Below are 19,010 nucleotides of genomic sequence, written 5' to 3'. Positions count from 1 at the left end.
TATATATCTAACCAATTTCTTGATAGTATAAAAAGAAAACAAAAGATCAAAGGGAGATAACAAAGAAAATATTCTTACCTGTTTTGAGGACATTTCACCAAATAATGTCTCACTGTAAAAGGAAACAGAATAATAATTGGTAAATACAAGTTAGTTTGGCATTACCTGAAAGGCAGGGACTCAGATCTTGCTCAGGTAATAGGGCTGCACCAGTCAACTTGTGGGTCTTCTTGTCTACAACTTTGGGGGAAATCATGACAGAGACATCAGAGGGCACCCCCAATGACTTGATATTATTTCAGTTCTGGACTGTATATCAGGTATGAAGCCACATAGTCCAGACATCATTCGTCCAGGACAAGTTGAGTTGCATTTTATGCTATACAGTCCTGGGGTGGTGAAGTCCTACAACTTGTGAGTTCTGAGTCATGAAAACAGCCTTTTGAACCAGACGGGACAGGTTATCTCTCTTTAGAATCATCTCATTGTTAAATGGACTTTCATTCTGTGGTTAATGTTCTTTATAGTCTCAGAAGAACTTCTTAGATAGTCAGATATAATGTCATAACACTTTGAGACCTGAGGAAGGAGGATCTTAAGATCAAGACTTGTTTGGGGCTGTAGTGTGGCTCTGTTTCCAAGCAAAATACAACAACAACAAGATGTCCTTAAGAAACAAGTCTTAGAGCAAGATACCTTTCTACAATGGCTCTCTTTGAAGCAGATATCTGTCTATAGTGGAAAAATTAGAATACATGGGCACCTAATCCAGAATATGTCTGATCTAAGAGTTGAAAAAACCAGGGGAATTCCTGAGTTGTATGACAAATGTTTACATGACCAGCCCCAGTGAATCCCACCTTCTTGATCTGTTTATACCTATGTATATAATTTCTTACCTCGAGCTAAATAGAACTTGGTCACATGTCTTGCTTAGATACAAGGCACATTAACCAATGTACCACAAGAAGATACATAAAAAGTGCCATTGTCTGAGTCTTGTGACAGGCAACTATTCTACTCCCAGTTATTCTGTGGGCCCACTGGAGTACGAGTCCCCACAGAGACAGCCTTAACCATGGTAGCTGAGATCCCAGAACAACCAGCCCCATCCAATCCCCCATCAGACTGCAACTGCATGAAAGACGCTGGCTGGGAATAGCTGCGGAACTGCACAGCTGAGCTCAGTCTTTACAGCCAACCTGTGGATGAGCAGATAAAATGGCTGCTTGATGCTCTTGGGTTTGGGGTGCTCTGCCATACAGTTAGCCAGTGTAAGGTCCAGAGCAGGACTGTCAGCACTACAGAGCTAAAAAGATATATAAACCATCTCTCCAGTAATGTCTAAACCCTTCCTGCATTCCGTTTACTGGGCACCTACTATGGGCTAGATGGTTTATGGACTCAACAAAAGCAACATAGTATGTACTGGACGTTCATGTTTATGGCGGTGTTGTAAACTGTATATGGGTCAATAGACTTTAGTATCTGGCTTGTAAATCCTAGAACATGCTTGGTTCAGAAAGGAAACAATTTCTGGGTTATCTTGCAATGTGTCTAAGATCTGACTATATTCTTTTTATTCTCTGCGTGTAACATCGTTATTTTCCACTTCACAAAGCCGAGACAGGCTGTCTATTCATCGAAACTTATACCCCCAGACACCTGACACAGGGAGCAGCGTGCATAGATTGACGTGAAGCACCCTTGTCCACTGAGACTTTGAGTACCTCACAGCTTAGTAACTAACTCAGGAGGATGGAATTTTCGGTGCTTTGCTTCCAACAAGGATTGAATAACGACCAAATCGAGGTGTCAACTGGCAGCACATTAAACAGCATCTTTGCTGCTGGATCATCATTTAACCCCTAACATACGTAATTCAAACGCTGTGCGTGGTATTGAGTAGCTTGTGAAAACTCCATCTATTCTTGTCCCCTTTGGTATTGAAGGTGACATCCCCAAGTTCACATCTATTAACAAAACGGAAATGGGATTGATGGAGAAATGCATCCTAAGCAAACCCTGAGTTCTCTTCTCCTCATTTACATGTGAGGATATATATATATATATATATATATATATATATATATATATATATTAAAAATAAAAATCTATTTCAATAGCAATGCGCTTCTGATAAAGTTTTACTTTATGCTTGTTATTTATCTACACAAATGATCCATTTATATTTTCGCTGTTCATTTTATAGTTCTCTTCCCAAATACTGTTAATTGTGAAGTATTGGTAATTTAATCTTATAACAATATTTTCCCACCCAGACCAGAGAGAAGGGAATGGAGAAGTTATGAACTCACATTTGTGGGCATGTGACACAGGCACAACAGTTGCTCAGCACAGCAGCTATGTGGAAATGGGATAAAATTCCGTGCAACAGCGGATGAAGGGAAAAGGAGACAGGGACAAGAGGCATTCCTACCAGTCGTGGCTTCTGTGCGAGGCCTTCTTCACCCCCACTTCATAGACTGCTTTTTACTTCCTTCATGGGGTGCTTGAAATAAACAGGGCTGGTGATCAAAATTAAGGATACAAAAGGGAGCCTGATGGCCGCGCAGGACTTTAATCCCAGCACTAAGGAGGCAGAGGAAGGCGGATCTCTGTGAGTTCAAGGCCAACCTGGTCTACAAAGCAAATTCCAGGACAGCCAGGACTGTTCACAGAGAAACCCTACCTTGAAAAAAAAAATAATATGAGCAAAGGAGTCAAGACCATGATGGGTAGACCCACCGAAACAGCTGACTTGAGCTGGTGGGAGCTCACTGACTCTGGACTGACGGCTGGGGAACCGGCATAGGACCAGGTAGGACCTCTGTATGTGGGTGACAGTTGTGTGGCTGGGGCAGACTGGGGCCCACTGGCAGTGGGATCCAGATTTATCCCTAGTGCTTGAACTGCCCATTCTCTTTGGAGGGACACCTTGCTTGGCCTAGACACAGGGTGGGAGGGACTTGGTCCTGCCTCAAAGTGATGTGTCAGACTTTATTGACTCCTCATGGGAAGACTTATTCTCTCTGAGGAGTGGATGGGGGTTGGAAGGAAGGTGGGAGTGGGAGGAGGGGAGAAGTGGGAACTAGGATAGGTATGTAAAAAAGATTGTTTTAAAAAAAAGATTTTTTAAAAAAAGGATACAAAAGGACGTGATGAAGTGGTAGCCTCTCAAGATGGCTCTTTCTGCCGTGCTCTGGAGAGCACTGCCCTTGAAACAAGTCACGTTTGTAATGAAAACACTGAGAAGTCGGCAATGCATAAAGTGAAAGACCAAGGTCATGGAGTTTGTTTGAAACAATTATGCAGGCAACACATGTTCAAAACTCACAGCTCTGGTCTCCAACGTCAACTTTACAATAACCTCTTTAAACATTGTTCGTGCATTGTAATGAAAGACTCGAAAGCACAGAGAGGGTTGAAAACTTATCCACAGTCACACAGCAGGTGATATGGACCAAGCTGTGTTCCCTCCAAAATCCATATGTTGACAACCTAATCCCCAGTGCTTTGCGATAGGATTGCAAATGGATATAGGATCTTAGAAAGAGTTTAGTTAAAATTAGGGTGAGCTCTCATTCAACAAGACTGGTGTCTTTAGAACAAGGGACCAGGCCACAAATACAGACAGAAAGCTAGGTGACCCGTAAGGAGAAGACACCAAAGAGAGAAGCTCCGGAGGAAACCAGCTCTGATGCTACAACACTTCCACCTCAGGCCTCCAGTGTCCACGACAGTGAGGCCACACGCAAGTCCTTAGTGCAGCTCAGTCTGTCCTGCGAAAGCAATCCGACAGCAAGTGCTTCCAGGTCACCGGCAGAGTGACCTCTGTACCTTCTCTATGCCATTTTCAGAGAAACCAAGAGCTGATGTCACCCACAGATAGACACACTGAGTCTCACAGAACCTATGGTTTAGATACACCATCCATACTACAGCTGTAGCTGGATGAGTAGGGCTGAGACCTGGCATAATGCCAGGAGCTTCCAGGTTTGGGGAGGTGGAGTCCAGGTGAGGGAAACAGAATGGGGTAGATAGCGACCAGGAGTGAAGAGGCAGGAGAGAAGCTGGGGAACCTCCTTCAGGGTGGGGGACTCGCTAAGAAGGGCCACCAGCCTGGTGGGATGTTCCAGGAATACGTTTGACAGATGACCAAGAGGTCTGTGCTGCATGGACACTGGGCCGACACTCCTGCTGATGGAGATGGGCCACCCAGGACTACAGGTCACTCTGGGCAATGGTAAGCTTTTGTGAAGAGGATGTCCCCAGAGTCCCCCGTCTCTAGTCATAGCAATATGCCAATTATATCCATATCCTAGCTTACCCTGAACTCTGAAGAGACAGAGCCTACACAGCAAGGGTTCAGGAGTGTGTGGGAGGCTGCTCAGAGAGAGAGGACCCCCTACTTATGGTACTAGCTCTAGCGGTTAGGAGCCCAGATAAAGAAGAAACCCATTGGGGTGACTGGAGGAGCAGTCTTCCATCACTGCCTCCCGGCACTAGGGCATTTATCCTCAGAGACGAAAGCACAAGAGACATGGTCATGTTTGGGGCGATCTCCGAAGGTTCTGGAAGGAAAGCAGTGCTTCTCATCCCTCCTGAGGAGACACTGTAGTCACTAGCCTCTTCTTGCCAACCACTGTTTTCCTCCTTCTCAGCTAGGTTCTCACTGCTCAAAGCTACCACCGGCGGTCACACCCCCAAAAGTGTGTCGGGCCTGAATCAGGCTGTGGCTGCCCCAGCTGGGTCTCACGGTCACACCCTTCACTGGAAGTGGGGAGACAGGCTGAGGAAACCACACGCCATCTTATCAGTTCCATTGTTCCATTGTAGTGTTGGGCCCACCAGGGTGTGGCTAACTACACACACACACACACTCGCATGCACACGCATGCACATGCCCACAAATGCACATATACACATGCACACACACGCACACACTCTTCCCTTACATTCATTTTGGTTTCCTAGGCCTTGCAGAGACCTTGTCAGGCCTGTGGGCAGTTTTGCTCTGCTCACAGGCTATCTATCTCCTCTCACAGCAGAGCAGCCCAAGGACAGGCTCTCCACCGCACCCAGGATCATGTGCACAGAGCGTTTCCTGCCCTCTCAAGTCCCCAGAGAGAGCCCCACAGCCTGGGAAAGCACAGCCTGATATCTAGGCCCAGGCCACAGCCCCTGCCTACATTTCCCAGGAGTCAAGGCAGGTTGCAGCCCTCACTGTGCACAACACTGTCCTCTCACCACATAGAGCCCAAGAGCTCCCACCTCCACGAAGCAGACATGCCCAAACAACCCCTCAGGGTCTATGCAGCCACGAGGATGCTGTCACCTGCTTCTGTCACACAGAGGAAGCTGGCCAGGAGTCTGGTGCCAGAAAACACTTAACACCAGGTTGCACCCGGTGAATGAAAAGCACCGCCCGCCAGCACGTAAAGCTGCCCATCTGCTGGGTTCTGCCCCATGTGCTGACCAGCAGCCCTAAGTGACTGTGAAGCCCTCACTATGACAGGAGCCCCCAAACAAGGTGTGCAGCCATGCCAGGCTTCGCCGCAGCTCAGTGTGCAATATGCAAGTCAAAATGCAATTCGATTGTATTCTGAACATAATAGATTAAAACAAATTTTTACCTGGTTGTGTTTTAAAACCTCGGCAATGAGACAACAGATTATATCTACGGTTCACTTCTGTCTCCTGTGACAGTGTGTGTTAGCCTTAGCAGTGGGATGGCCAGCATGATAACGGAACCTTGTGATCAGGGAAGATAAGGCCATCACTGGAGAAGGTTCTTGTTTACAGTTATACCTGGAATGTCCCCAAGGGCTCAGGAATTGAAAGCTTGAGTGTGGTCTTCATCAGTTTTAGCTCTCAACTTGAAACAGCCTAGTCACCTGAAATGGAATCTCAATTGAAGGATTGCCTAGATTGGCCTGATTTATGGGCATGACTGTGGAGAGTGTCTAGATATTTTTAGATTGGTGTAGGAGGACCCAACCCACTCCACCATGGGCAGTACCATTCCCAGGGCAGGTGGTCCAGCGCTGTATCAAAAACCTAGATGAACAGGAGCCCGTGATCCAGTTAGCAGGCATACTCTGCCATGGTTCTCGCCATCTTTGGCTAGGAAGGAAGTGAGTTCCTCAGTTGAAGGAAGCACTGTGTGAAATACCAAGTGGGCGTGTCTTTACATTCCAGCCTTGAGTTACCTCCCTAACTTCACTTAGTGATGGACCTTGGCATAGCAAACCAAATGAACAAACCTGGTATCCTCCAGAGCTGCTTTTGGTTAGGGCATTCGTCACAGCAACAGAAATGAAACTGAATGACCACCAATATAGGAATGCTTAGAGGCAAGGCCTTGGGGAAGTGATTGGATCACAAGGGTTCTGACGTCATCAATGAATCAATCTGTTAGCTGGTTCGTGATTGGGCGATGAGATACTGTGCGGTGATGGAAACTTAGGCGGTAGAGCATGGTTGAAGTGGTCTTATATCATGTTCCTGGCTCCCTTCTCCCTTCCTGCTTCCAAGATACCACAAGATGAGTGCTCTGCTCCCTGCATGCTTCCTGCTATGAGGTCCCGCCTCCCTGAGCGTCAAAGCCATGGGGCCAAGTGATCATCAACTGAAAGCTCCGAACTGGGAGCCAAAGGAAACCTTTCCTCTGTTGGGCTGCCGTTCCTCAGGATTTCTTCAGTCACAGGAGGCCGACTAACAGGATTCCCGCTCTGCTCATACCCAGGACACCCACAGTCCTGAACGGAAAGAGGAACACTCCTCCTGGTATGCAGCTGGGAGATTTGTGGGCTCAAAAATAAGACTTGCTTCATAGATAAAAGAATTTGAAGGTAGGCTCTCAGTGCAGAACTCTTAAGGAAGCTACCAGGAGGTTCACAGGCTCACAAGGGTAAGATGGCCTCTTTTCCACTATTCTCAGTGGGCCTGTCCAGAACCAGTAGGATGAAAGCCTAAAGCGGGAGGTGAGGTTGACCTTGGGGGTACCAGCTATCTCTGGCTCCAGACTTCTGAGCCCTTTGACCTCCTCAGGTCATCCTTCTGGTCTCTGTCACCCCAGTCACCCATTCTGTCTTCTGTGGTCTCTTCTCCCACCCCAGTCTGGCTATGAGTTGGACCCAATCCCTAGTTCCTTTTTTCTTGTACCTCTGGAGGAGAAGTCCATAAACCCTTTGGTTCTTCCTGGCAGGGAGGCAGGCAGGGGAGGGATAGATTGTAATGAGCCTTGGATTGTCCAGTCTCTGATCTTAGAAGACAGACTGCAAATGGAAAGTAACAAGAACTCCCTGTGAAGAGTTCAGATGATAAGGAAAGGCTGCCACTGCTCCTACCTGGCTCCAAAAGGCCTTACAGACTGTACTTTTAAAAGTTTGGGCACAGAAGTCTGGGGGATCACTGGAAGCTCCCTGGGCCAGCAAGAATAGGTGGGCTCCTGAAAAGCAACAGCCTTAGAAACCAGTGTCCCGAGAAAACACCAGAATTCAGAGCTCAGTCCTGGACCCCAGGACTGGTATTCTCCAGGGTGACCTGATGGAGGAGGGTCATCTTTCTATCTGTTGATTTCATTGGTTAAGCAATAAAGAAACTGCTTGGCCCTCATAGGTTAAAACATAGGTGGGAGGAGTAAACAGAACAGAAGGCTGGGAGAAAGAAGCTGAGTCAAGGAGTCGCCATGATTCTCCCACTCCAGACAGACGCAGGTTAAGATCTTCTCTGGTAAGCCACCTCGTGGGCTACAGCAGATTATTAGAAATGGGCTAGTCCAGGTGCGAGAGTTAGCCTAGAAGAGGCTAGATAGAAATGGGCCAAGCAGTGTTTAAAAGAATACAGTTTCCGTGTAATTATTTCGGGGCATAAGCTAGCCATGTGGGCGGCCGGGTGCCGGGGACGCAGCCCCGCAGCTCTCACTACTACAGTGACCCAGCTAAAGAGGCCCTGGGATGAGGTCCTGGACACTGCGGGCACTCACACGGAGCAAGGACAGGGATTTGTGCTAGGGGGTTTCTTTTTTTTTTCTTTTTTCTTTTTTTTGGTTTTTTCGAGACAGGGTTTCTCTGTCGGTTTTGGAGCCTGTCCTGGAACTAGCTCTTGTAGACCAGGCTGGTCTCGAACTCTAGGGGGAAGAATGGTGTATGATTGTGCTGGACTAGTAACACACGGGTACAATTAGCTTTGTTCAAAGCCCAGCTGGGTGTCCTGGAAACATAGCTGAGGCTGAACCGCAGCCAAAAAAGCTGGCCTGTTGCCCTTGGTTTCAGAAGAGCCAAGAGTGTTGCAGGGTCCTCAGGAGTGGCCCCACTACTCTGATGTCCTCTGTCCAGATGTTGCTGCAGGAACCAAAAAGCACCGTGGGGTAGGAGCAACCTACAGACCTCAGTGCTCTGTGATGCCTACAGGAAGGGCTGGAGTCCACAACCATGCATACAAAAGGCCAAGCAATGTATTTCAAAGGGAAAAAAAAAAACACAAACCAACAGGCTCACAGCAGAACCCCCCAGATCCTCTTAAAACCAAACACTATTCTTAGCCCTTTATTTACGGTTTGGCTTTCGTCACAATAATGGAAATTTGTTATAATTCAAGGCATGGTTGACAAGTGTCATTGGTTTTTAGTATCTGAGGGTCACACAATCATTTGGACACATGAAGTATGACCCACAAAGTGCTTAATGGTTCTCAATGAGATTCATAGCTAGCCCATAACAGGGACCACTTCCTATGGGATACCCTGGCCAGGTAGTTGCCATGGAAACAAACCAGGATTCCATTAGCCCAGGGCCCCTATAGCCAGCCATCAGTTATTCCTCAGTTACCTGTGGTAACTGGGCTGTAACCCTTCTTTCTCCCCAAGCTGGTATCTACCTTGCTTCCAGTCTGAGAGTGGGAGAGACGGCAATACTGGGGGAAATCACCATCACTATGCACCCCCTCCTCTGCAGGAGCTACAGGAGCTGCCCTTTCATGGATCTGCCCCACTCCCCTCTGCTGGACTGGTCTGCCAGTGTCTCAAAACTTGATATCCTTGAACTCAGGACACAAAGTATCAGAGCTAGAAATATTCTGCTCAATGGCTTTGGTATTTCAAGGAGAATACACCAACTGGGAACAATCTGGGTTTGTTAAGGAAAATTCTGTTTATGGTACTTCTGAGAACTATACTTAACAGGCAGAGAACAGGGGTGCTGGACATGTAGTCATAACACAGTTCACAAATGATTCATCCCAGTTTAATGACCTTCTAGAATTCAAATTATAAATCGGAAGAAATCTATTCAAAAGATCCTAGACCCTAAGCTCATTTAATTTAAATAAAATGTCTCTAAGTGTGGTTTTGCTCCCTTTTAATAAACTATGGATGCTACAAGGGTCCACGAACCAAGCATGTGGGCTTTGTTATGCACTTTCCTGGAAATTGTACCAGCAGCTGGGGTTTTAGAAAGAGCCCTGCCCCCAGATTTTAAGGCCTGTCTGCAACCATGCATACTTGTTTCTGTCACATGTACATCAAGTGTGTTATTGACTTTTTATAGTTGGGGCTAAAATATCTGGAAGAACACTTAAAAGGGAGGAAGGAGTTCCTTGCTTATGATTACAGAGGGCCCAGTCAATGATTTCGTGGCCTCTTGTGCTCTGGCAGAACACCATGGAAGAGGCAGCAAGTGACAGATGCTGCTCTTTAGTTCTTGGTGAACAAAAGCACAGAACAAACAAGGACAGGGCCAGCGACGAGAAAACCCCAAGAACTGATCCCAGTGACCCACCTCTTTCAGCTATGTGCCACCTTCTGAAGTTCCCAGAACCTCCCAAGACAGTCCTGCCAGCTTGAGGCCCAGCCTCAACCACATGTGTCCTGGGTGGAGACATTTTATGTCCAAACCTTAACACCATGTCTTCAAACACATCCCATGCAGCCTTTAGGAATCGCCAAGAATAGACCACTGTCCTCTCTGAAACTCAGACGTATCAAAAGATGTACCCAGATCCACAGAGCCAGGCAGATCCATGTGGGAAGAACCTTACTCACAACCTCCCCAGAAAACTGGAGGAAAGGTCCTTCATAAAGGTCATCCTCAAATGAAAAGTGGGGCATTTGAGATAGAGCTAGAGACTGAGCCTCATCTCGGCCACCGCTTACTATAGGGATAGTATCACGTTCTCTGTCTCATGGGGGCCATGCAGGCCACACAAGGACATGGAGGTGTAGAGCCATATGCCTGAGCTATAACAGGTGCTCACACAATGCTCTTGACAGCTGAGTAGGGCTTTAGATGCTAAGCAAAGGAGGTCACCTCCAAGCCCACCCTGGCCGGGGATGATGATGTCATCATCCTCATTCCTTGAGGTCTCTCTGTGAGGTCTGGGGGAAGATGTCAGGCGCCCCTGTGTGTCCAGCCTGTCATTCTTGGCCTTTCTTTGATTCCTGAAGTCCCACAGGGTCGGCAGCTCAAGTCTGCCCAAGCCCTGGTGGAGCTGCCCTGTGCACACACCCGGCCTAGAAATTGCTAGGGCCTTCTAAGCTCCAGCAGCTGGAAGCAGAGCAGCTGGGAAGCAAATCTGTTTGTTCACCATTTGTGGAGCATCTGTCATGAGCCAAATTCCAAGGAGGATGGGTCACGTGCATGGACTCTGCCTCACACAGAGTTCTCTGGAAGGGGGGCAAAGGGCCAACACTGCAAGCAACATTTGCCACAAGCTCAGAGAGCTGAGGGCCGTGAACAAGGGAAATGCTGGGACAATTTTGATGGGGCAGCAGATGCCATGGAGAAAGGTACCCAAGGGCAGAACAATGAAACACAAGTCATGTGGGAAACACTCAGGCTCTCGTGGAGGGAGAGCTGGCCTGGACTCTTGGCTCCCTTTCAAGGGTTGCATGCTGTTCTCTGCTCCCTGTCAACCCCATCTAGACCCTGGAAGCTACCAATGGTACCTTTGTCTTCTATGCTTGCTGGCTTTGGTTCAACTTCAAGGGGAAAAAGCACGCAGTGACTCCTGTGCTGGAGAAGGGAAGCTGAGAATGCAGGATCCTTGGGCCCTCTTGTTGCCCCAGCTGAACACTGGGAGAACTGCTCTTGGGTACCACTTCTTCCACAACAGCAAATTCCTGTTATTTTAATTTATGTGCCTGAATGTTTCGCCTGGATGTATGTCTGTGCACCATGTTCATACCTGGTGCTGGAGGAGGCCCTGAAAAAGTGTCGGATTCCCTAGGACTGGAGTTACCGACATGAACCATCATGTCAGTGGTTAGAATTGAACCCAGGTCTTTTGGAGGAAAGTGCTCTCAGCTGCCACACGCTGTGACAACAGCAGCTCGTCCAGGTTCCAGACCCTCTCCTCCTCACCCGCGAGGGACAGTCTCCCATGGTATCAGCCCCTAGATGCCCATCTCTCTTCCTGCTTTCCCCAGTCTTGTCCACATCTCTGGGGAGGGTCCCATTCGTAGCTGTCTTCCCAGATTCACAACCTAGCTAATAATGACGGTGATGTATGATTTACTCCTATGTCACCAGAGATGTGCTCAGGGCTGTGAGCATAGCTCCTTTCCCAGCGCTCAGACAGGTGCACTCCCGTTCCTCAAGTCTCCATGAGGAAGGAGGGGGCAGAAGCTGGGTCCTTGGCTGCTAAGTCATTGAAACTGGGCTCAGTCTGTCTTGGTCACCTCTGAGAGCAACTGTGTCTCCAACTAGTTATGGAAATTCTGGGGCAGGGGTGTGCACGAGGAGCATTCAGAGGGGGCTTTAAAGGAATAAAAGCTTAAGGAGGCCCCTAGGAGGGAGGCAACACCCTGGATAAAGGCCCACTGGGCCATGGAGAAGATAACAGAGTCACAAAGCCAGGCAGGTTCTCGGAACCACTGGACTTGGGAAGCTGAGCTTAGAAAGAGAGATGGACTGTGGTTAGGATCGACAGTGTTTCCAGGGAGAGGGTCATGGATTGCAGTGCCTGGGAAAGAAAGCAGGAGAGAAAGGACTGAGGACAGACTCCAGGGATCAGGGACACTGACAGGAAAAGAGGAAGCCCCAGACAGGGAAAGAACAGAGGGAGACTCTCCAGGCCCACCTGCCTGCCAAGAAGACATTTGCAAGTCTCTTGGTTCAGATACTTGGCTCCCAGGCTCATTCTTAAGAGGGGGAGCCAAAATGCAGTGCCAGGCTGCTCCAGCCATAGCCTCCTCAGGATGAATAACATGATAGTAGTTAAGGGACCCAAAGCCACAGGAAGGCGGAGATGTGCCGAAGGGGAATTTAGCTGGTGTGACAGAGCTGAGTTTACTTCAGCAGCACCTGGGAGAAGCAAATCTCGCTCACTTCGCTGCTTTCCCATTCCAGGCAAACAATTACTGACCCAGGATGCTCTCCTACCAAGGTGATACTTTGCCCGCCATCTTCCGCCTGCGTGTGGGTGGCTACCCATTCCAGACATGATCTTATCTGTTTCCTTACCTCTAGATTTCCTCTTGTGAAACACAGACTGCCAGGCTATGACCAGGGTGAAGAGCAGAACGCTGAGGATCCCCACACAGCACACAAGGACGGCATACATATAGAGATCTGAAGGGCACATTGTGGTAAACATTAATTCAAAACAAACCACGAAAAGGATTTCAAATGTAAATTATAAATTTTTTTTTTGGAAAAAAAATGCACAAGAAGAAAACGTCAGATCTATATCTGAAGCGTTCCTAGACTTGTAATCAGAGACGTTCTCCCTATGAATAAACCTTGATGGTTAGGGACATGGTTCAGAGATAGGACACCCACCCAGAATACGTGTCCCATCATTAGGAAAGGTAAATGTGATTCACGACTGTTGAAAACTCATGAAGAAGGTGAAAAGTCAAGTTGCAGATTGGGAAAGAGGATTTAAAACCAGAGCTCCAAACAGGGAGTAGTATCTAGCGTACGTCAAGAGCTCTCAAAAATCAACTCTGAAAAGTCAACAAAGAATCCTCCATGGAAAGTGGGCAAAGCATGCAGAGACATTTCAGCAGACAGAACACCCAGGTGGTAAATAAACACATGGCTATATCCAACTTGCGCAGTCATGAAGATATGTAAAAGGACGCCACAGTGAGACTGTCCACATACCGTTCAGAATCCTGCTAAGGATATACCTATGTTAGGCCACTCCAGCTGGGCTGGCAGTGACTGAAAACAGAAGTGCTATTTTGGAAAACTTGAAGAAATGAAAATAGTGAATTCTTTTTTTTAAAAGATTGTATATGTATGTCTCTCTCTCTCTCTCTCTCTCTCTCTCTCTCTCTCTGTGTGTGTGTGTGTGTGTGTGTGTGTGTACAAGTACCTCCTGTAGAGGCTAGATAAGGGCATCAGATCCCCTAGTTACAGAAGGCTGTGAGCCACTCTATGGGGGTCCTAGGAACTAAACTCCAGCCCTTTGTAATAAGAGCAAGGGCTCTTAACCACTGAACCATCTTTCCAGCCCCCTAAATGATTGTCCAAACCATCTCCCATGGGCTACTCATTGTTTCTACCTTTTCCCCATGACAAAGAATTCTAGGTTGAGTATTCATAAATGTGACCTCACTCATCTCATATTATGTTCTCAAGATTTGAGTTTCTAGAAGAACCTCTGGGGCAACAGGAATGCTCCCTTTCAAAACTCTTGAGCTATGGCGAAGCAGAGAGATAAAGAGAACCAGTGTCCCGGGGTGGCGTGATGTAGGTATGGCAGTGAACGGCTTCCAAGAGGAACTTGGAGATGCAGGTGGCCAGTCACAGAGAAGGGAGAGAAAACAGACTTACGCATTCAGGTTCTTTTAAGTCTCCTACTTGATCAGAGACCTAGGGAGGCTTGGCAGATCCATGCCTGGAGTCAGAAAGCCCTTTTATGTTCTTAGAGTTTGTCAACAGTTTTATCTAAGCTAGACTAAGCAGATTTCTGTTCCAGGCTACTTAAAAGCTTGAACTGAAATTTAAGCATAGTTGTGTCTCCAGCTTCAATATCCACAAATCCAGTCAATCGTGTACTAAAACTATTAAAATAATAACAGCAACCTTGGGGCCTGGTGAGATGGTTCAGTGGTTAAAAATATTTGTTACTCTTGCAGGCAACCTAGGTTTGGTTCCCAGGACCTACATCACTGCTCACGGTTGTCTGTAACTCTAGTTCTAGAGGAACCAGCACTCTCTACTGGCCTTTGAAGGCACTGCACACATGTGGTGCATAGATGTATAAGCAGGGAAACAGCTATACACACAAAATAAACATAAGGAAATGAGGCGGTTTGAATGAGAAGGCTCCCAGAGGCTCGTATATTTGAAAGTTTGGTCCGGTCACAGTTGATGGAACTTATTGGGATGGATTAGGAGGTGTGGCTTTGTTAGAGAAGGTTTCAAAAGCTCACACCATTCCCAGTTAGCTCTTTCTACCTTGTACTTGTGAATCAAGATGCAAGCTCTCAGCCACTGCTCCAGTGTCTGCCTGCCTGCTGCTATGTTCTCCACCACCATGGTCATGGACTCTAACACTCTGGAACCACAAACCCCTAAATTAAATGCTTTCTTTTATGTTAACTTGATTATGGGTTTTTGTCATAGCAACAGAAAAATAACAAAGGCAAGAAATCTTTTTTAAAAACTGACTGCATTGAACAGTAGAAACTTTTCTTGTCATACTTGGCTAAATAACACAGTATTAGAACTATGTATTAGAACACAGTATGTAGCACAGGCATTGTACTAAGTATCATATGTCATCTAGAGATGAAGACATTCATGGGTTATATTCAAATACTACAAGAGTTCTTTAAAGCATTTGCAAACCCATGTGTTTTTGGTATCTTTAAGTTGGAGAAATCATGGTACAAAATCCCATGGATACCGAGGGAAGAGTGTAAGTATTGGAAGTACCACGGGACAAGGAGGAATACTTGTTTTTTTTTGTTTTTTTGTTTTTTTTTTTTTTTGCTGTTGTTGTTGTTTGTTTGTGTTTCTGAGACAGGTTCTCTTTATGTAGCCCTGCCTATCCTGGGACTTGCGTGTAAAACAGACCACTTTTATTAGCAGCTAAGAAAGTCAGTAGGTGGGTGGGCAGAAGGAGGGGTCTTCTGTGAGAATCCTGGAGCTACAATGGAAGCAGAGGGGAACTGGAGGAGAGTTCTGAACACAAGAATGGAGCACTGTGGGAGGGTTCCTTAGTGCATCCAATGCTGGGCAGAAGCAACCATGGGATCCTCCCCCACAGAAGCTGCTGGGAAATCCCTGGTGGAAGCCAGGCTACAGTAGGTGGAAAGTCATGGGGCGTGGGGAGGTCTTATTGGAAATAAGAGTGGCTTCCCCTGTAGGAAAGTCCAACTGCTTCTGTCCAGGGACACATCTGTCCTCGCCTCACTTCATAGGCTGCGAGGTCAGGATCCTCAGGGAGGACAGGCTTGTCCCTCTGCTTCAACATGGGAAACTCAACAATGAGACACATAGATTCTGTGAGAGATAGGCCATTACCAGCTAAGGTCACAGGTCCGAATTAAGGACAGGGTATCAGGATACAGGACAGTCCCAATCCTGTGACCCCCACAGCCAGTCCTGATTTAGTCATTGTTGAGCAAAATACTCCAGGAACTTGGCTGGGATGGAGGAAAAAGTGTTAAATAACTCAATTGCCTTGCTGGACCAGATAGAAGTGGGGCAGATGGAGGCAAAGCCTGCCTCTTAGGGAGTCCGGTGTCAGGCCTGGTGAAAAGGAGGGGTAATTTGAGTTCTATTTCCTTCTTGGATGAGAGGAAAAAACTGGCTTGCTAGAGTTTTTATGCCCCAAGATAAAAGCATCCTCACCTACCAGTCCCTGCATTCATATGCTCTCTCTATGGTCTCCAGGCTAAAGGGACCAAGAAGGAACAAGTCTGCAGGTGAACCCTCAGGTTTGCCATTCCCGCCAGATGTCCTTGTCACATATCACACACATCGGGGGCCTGCTCTCTCCTGGTGGGAGGCAAAGGACTCAAGGCCTGGTTGTGATTGCTGATCTCAGCCTAGACATGGAGCAGAGGGAGCTGGCTCTCTACAGGCAGCTGTGACTGCAGAATCATAGAACATCTGCCCAGTGTGGAATGCTCCGCTGCTCCACCAAGCACAAAGGCCCTGGGGGCAATGGACACTCGCCAGTAGGCACCATCTACCCTCACGTGGGTCCTAATGCATGAGCGTCAGTGGATGCTCTCGGCTTGGCTCTGCTCTGCTCTTGGAGCTATGGGACCCTGAAAATGCCACTTCACAGGAAAGGAAAAACCGCACCCTGTTTTCCCCAGATCAGGCAGCAAGCAGTGCTAAGAAGTTCTGATTTCATCTCCTATTCCAAGCACTTCTTTTCCTGCACAAAGGAGAATGAACCTGTTCAAAACAGTGTCTCTGTCACTGGCCCCAGGTCTCTCTGTCAACAAAGGTTAACCCAAAGCCAGGCCCACAAAATCAGAAGACTCCAGGCTCACCTTTTCACAGTGACAGCTCAGTTGACCTGTGCTCTAGAAGCTGGCATTCTCTCCTGGTGTCACCCTATCCTCACCCTATCATGTCCTTTAGTTATTGTTTTTAAAAAAATCGATTTTTAAAAGATGGCTCGAAAAGTTTCAAAATCAAGCCTAGTCAAATAGCACTGTTTGGAGAGTAAAAGTAAAACGTTAAACCTAAATTCAACAATCTCAGCTTTTAAACAGCTCAAGGGAGGGAGGCTGGGTGTGTAGTTCGGCTGCAGAGTGCTCATGGCATTCATGAGGCCCTAGGTACCAAATGGATGAATAAAGGAATCAATGACCACATAAGACAGGGGATTTAGCTCTGTAGTGAAGTGATCATCTAAGGTCACAGACCCGAATTAAACACAGACTGGGCAAGGCACTGAATTTCATTCTGTCCAAATAAATAATAAAATAAATGGATAAATGGGTATATAAATAACAAAGTAAACTACTACCTATACCTATACCCGCTCAACAGCAATATCAAATATCACGTTTTAGTTCCCAAATCTGTTTGCAATTCTATTTTTTTCCTGGACTGCTAAAGACATCACTGTCATTTTTAGACAAGTGGCAAAAAAATCCAGGTCTCCTCAAAGCAGATGGAGGGACCAGCAGGCTGCTGTGACTGTGCACAGCACAGGGAGGCCAACACAGGGTGACAAGGTTCCTGTGCCAGCTCCTGCCCATCCTCCCAGTCAGCCAAACAAGTCGGGCAGGACAAAGGCACCTGTTGCCTGGCAACAGAGCAGAGTATTCAGTGCTGCTTTGAAACTGGGTGACCCCAGCATTACTTAGTCCTGCCAAGCACCGCCCCCTCCCAATACACACACACACACACACACACACACACACACACACACACACACACACAGAGTCAAGAAAGCCAGGGTCGGTATTCTACATTTCCAGTTCTAAGGCAAATGCCTAGGGAATAGCTGTTCTGGCAATAAAACTCTGTGTACTTCCACTAGTTTTTAATGTAGCCTGTAATACCATCTTGTTCAGGGCAACATACCTGAGTGATAGCCCTGAGGGATTTTAACTCGCTCCAATATCTCATCCAGAGCCCTGACAATCAATGCTTGCTTTGTTGGGCAGGCACACAGCCAGGCCCAGCTAAGCCCCAGGAGGATGGATATCTGTCGACAACCCACATTGAAGCTCTTCCAATCAGGAACAAAAGGGCAAAAGGCCTGGAATCCTGTGCCAAAGAGTTTCAACTACACCCTTGACCTTGCTAAGGCCATGGCCGGTTAAAAAAGCAGAACGCGGGGACATTGCTACTGTTGCTGCCCCCAGTGCCATGACCATCACAAGCAGCAGTAGCAGCAGCACAGGGGAAGAAGGCATGGAAACTGCTGCCCTGGGGCATGCATGGTACATGGTGAGACTACCAGCTGCCAGTCTTTGATAGGATCTGATTGTCTCTACTGAAATGGAAGTCCATGCTGGACCACAAATTGCACTTAGTGACTACATCTGAGGAATTATAAAATGTTGACACTTATACAAAGTATCTTTGAGATTCAAATCATGCTGCAAAGTGTGTCAAGACTGACTGCTATAGTCCTTCCAAATGGTTATTATTATTATTATTATTATTATTATTATTATATCATTGCAGTTTTAAAATATGGTCCTGACAACCACCCCATCAAAACCACCTCACACTCTGTGAACACTTGACTCCTGGTGTGACCATCAGAGCTGCAGACGTGGAGTCAGGACTCTCTCTGGCACATTCTCCTTAGAGAGTCCCACAGCCTTCCCATCATTCTCTCCCATCATAACATCAGGGGTTAAGACAGCTTCGGAGAGATGGGGTAAAGGTCAGCCAGGTTGTCTCAATCTTACCCAACCGCAATGAGAAGAGAAAACCTTGCTCCTTCTGTCCCACAATTTCCCTCTGCAGGCAAGACAGCCACTTTTATCTCTGGCCACAAGGAAGCCAAATGAGAGGCAAAGGAAGAGAGTTAGGGACTGTTTTGCTAGGATAGTCTTCAGATACAGACAAAGGCAACTATATAGTGTAGAAGGAAATTCTAGAAATACAAAGATTCATTATTGGATAAAAGGTGATCTGAGAAAAAAAAGAAGAATAAAGAAGAAACTACTTGCAACTATAAAACTAAATAATAAGTCCTGGCAAACTAGGGATTATGTCACAGTGAACGGTTTGCTAACCGCAATTAGAGTCGAATTTTTTCAAAGAGATACAGTGTCTGTCTAACACACTATGGAAAAGGCTGCTTTGAATTCCTGTGCTTTCCAACAAGGCTGGCTCTCCTTCTGCCACCTACTGTCTTGTTTTCCTCACGGGTGGGGGTAGGCATACCTCTTTTTCATTCCTCATCAATCAACCCAAAGGCTTCACAAGACAGAATCCTTCCCCAGGTCCTGCCCCTGTTGACAAGCCCTGTCCCCTGATCAAAGACTCTGACTGAGCGCTTAGAGTGCATGATGTCATTGTTTATGGTCATAATTCTCTACTGTCCTTTCTCTGGGGCAGAGACCT

At 47.0% G+C, this 19,010-nt stretch overlaps 1 protein-coding gene across 2 annotated transcripts in view; it reads right to left on the bottom strand.

Moving 5' to 3' along the window:
- Positions 1–19,010, bottom strand: part of Vstm4 (V-set and transmembrane domain containing 4) — an 83,120-nt gene that overhangs the window by 35,068 nt on the left and 29,042 nt on the right. Inside the window, exons 4-5 of one of the 2 annotated variants that reach the window (XM_041662741.1) lie at positions 12,465–12,572; positions 79–112 (exon numbers count right to left, since the gene is read on the bottom strand). In XM_041662741.1, coding sequence (XP_041518675.1) covers positions 79–112; positions 12,465–12,572 — 142 coding nt within the window. The remainder of the gene's footprint in view (positions 1–78; positions 113–12,464; positions 12,573–19,010) is intronic. The other variant, XM_041662742.1, reaches the window with a different exon arrangement.

This window comes from Microtus oregoni, unplaced genomic scaffold (assembly GCF_018167655.1).
Source record: "Microtus oregoni isolate MIOR12 unplaced genomic scaffold, Mior012 000013F_ref0000133, whole genome shotgun sequence".
In the NCBI taxonomy this organism is placed as follows: domain Eukaryota; kingdom Metazoa; phylum Chordata; class Mammalia; order Rodentia; family Cricetidae; genus Microtus; species Microtus oregoni.
This window is presented reverse-complemented; position numbering and strand designations above follow the sequence as displayed.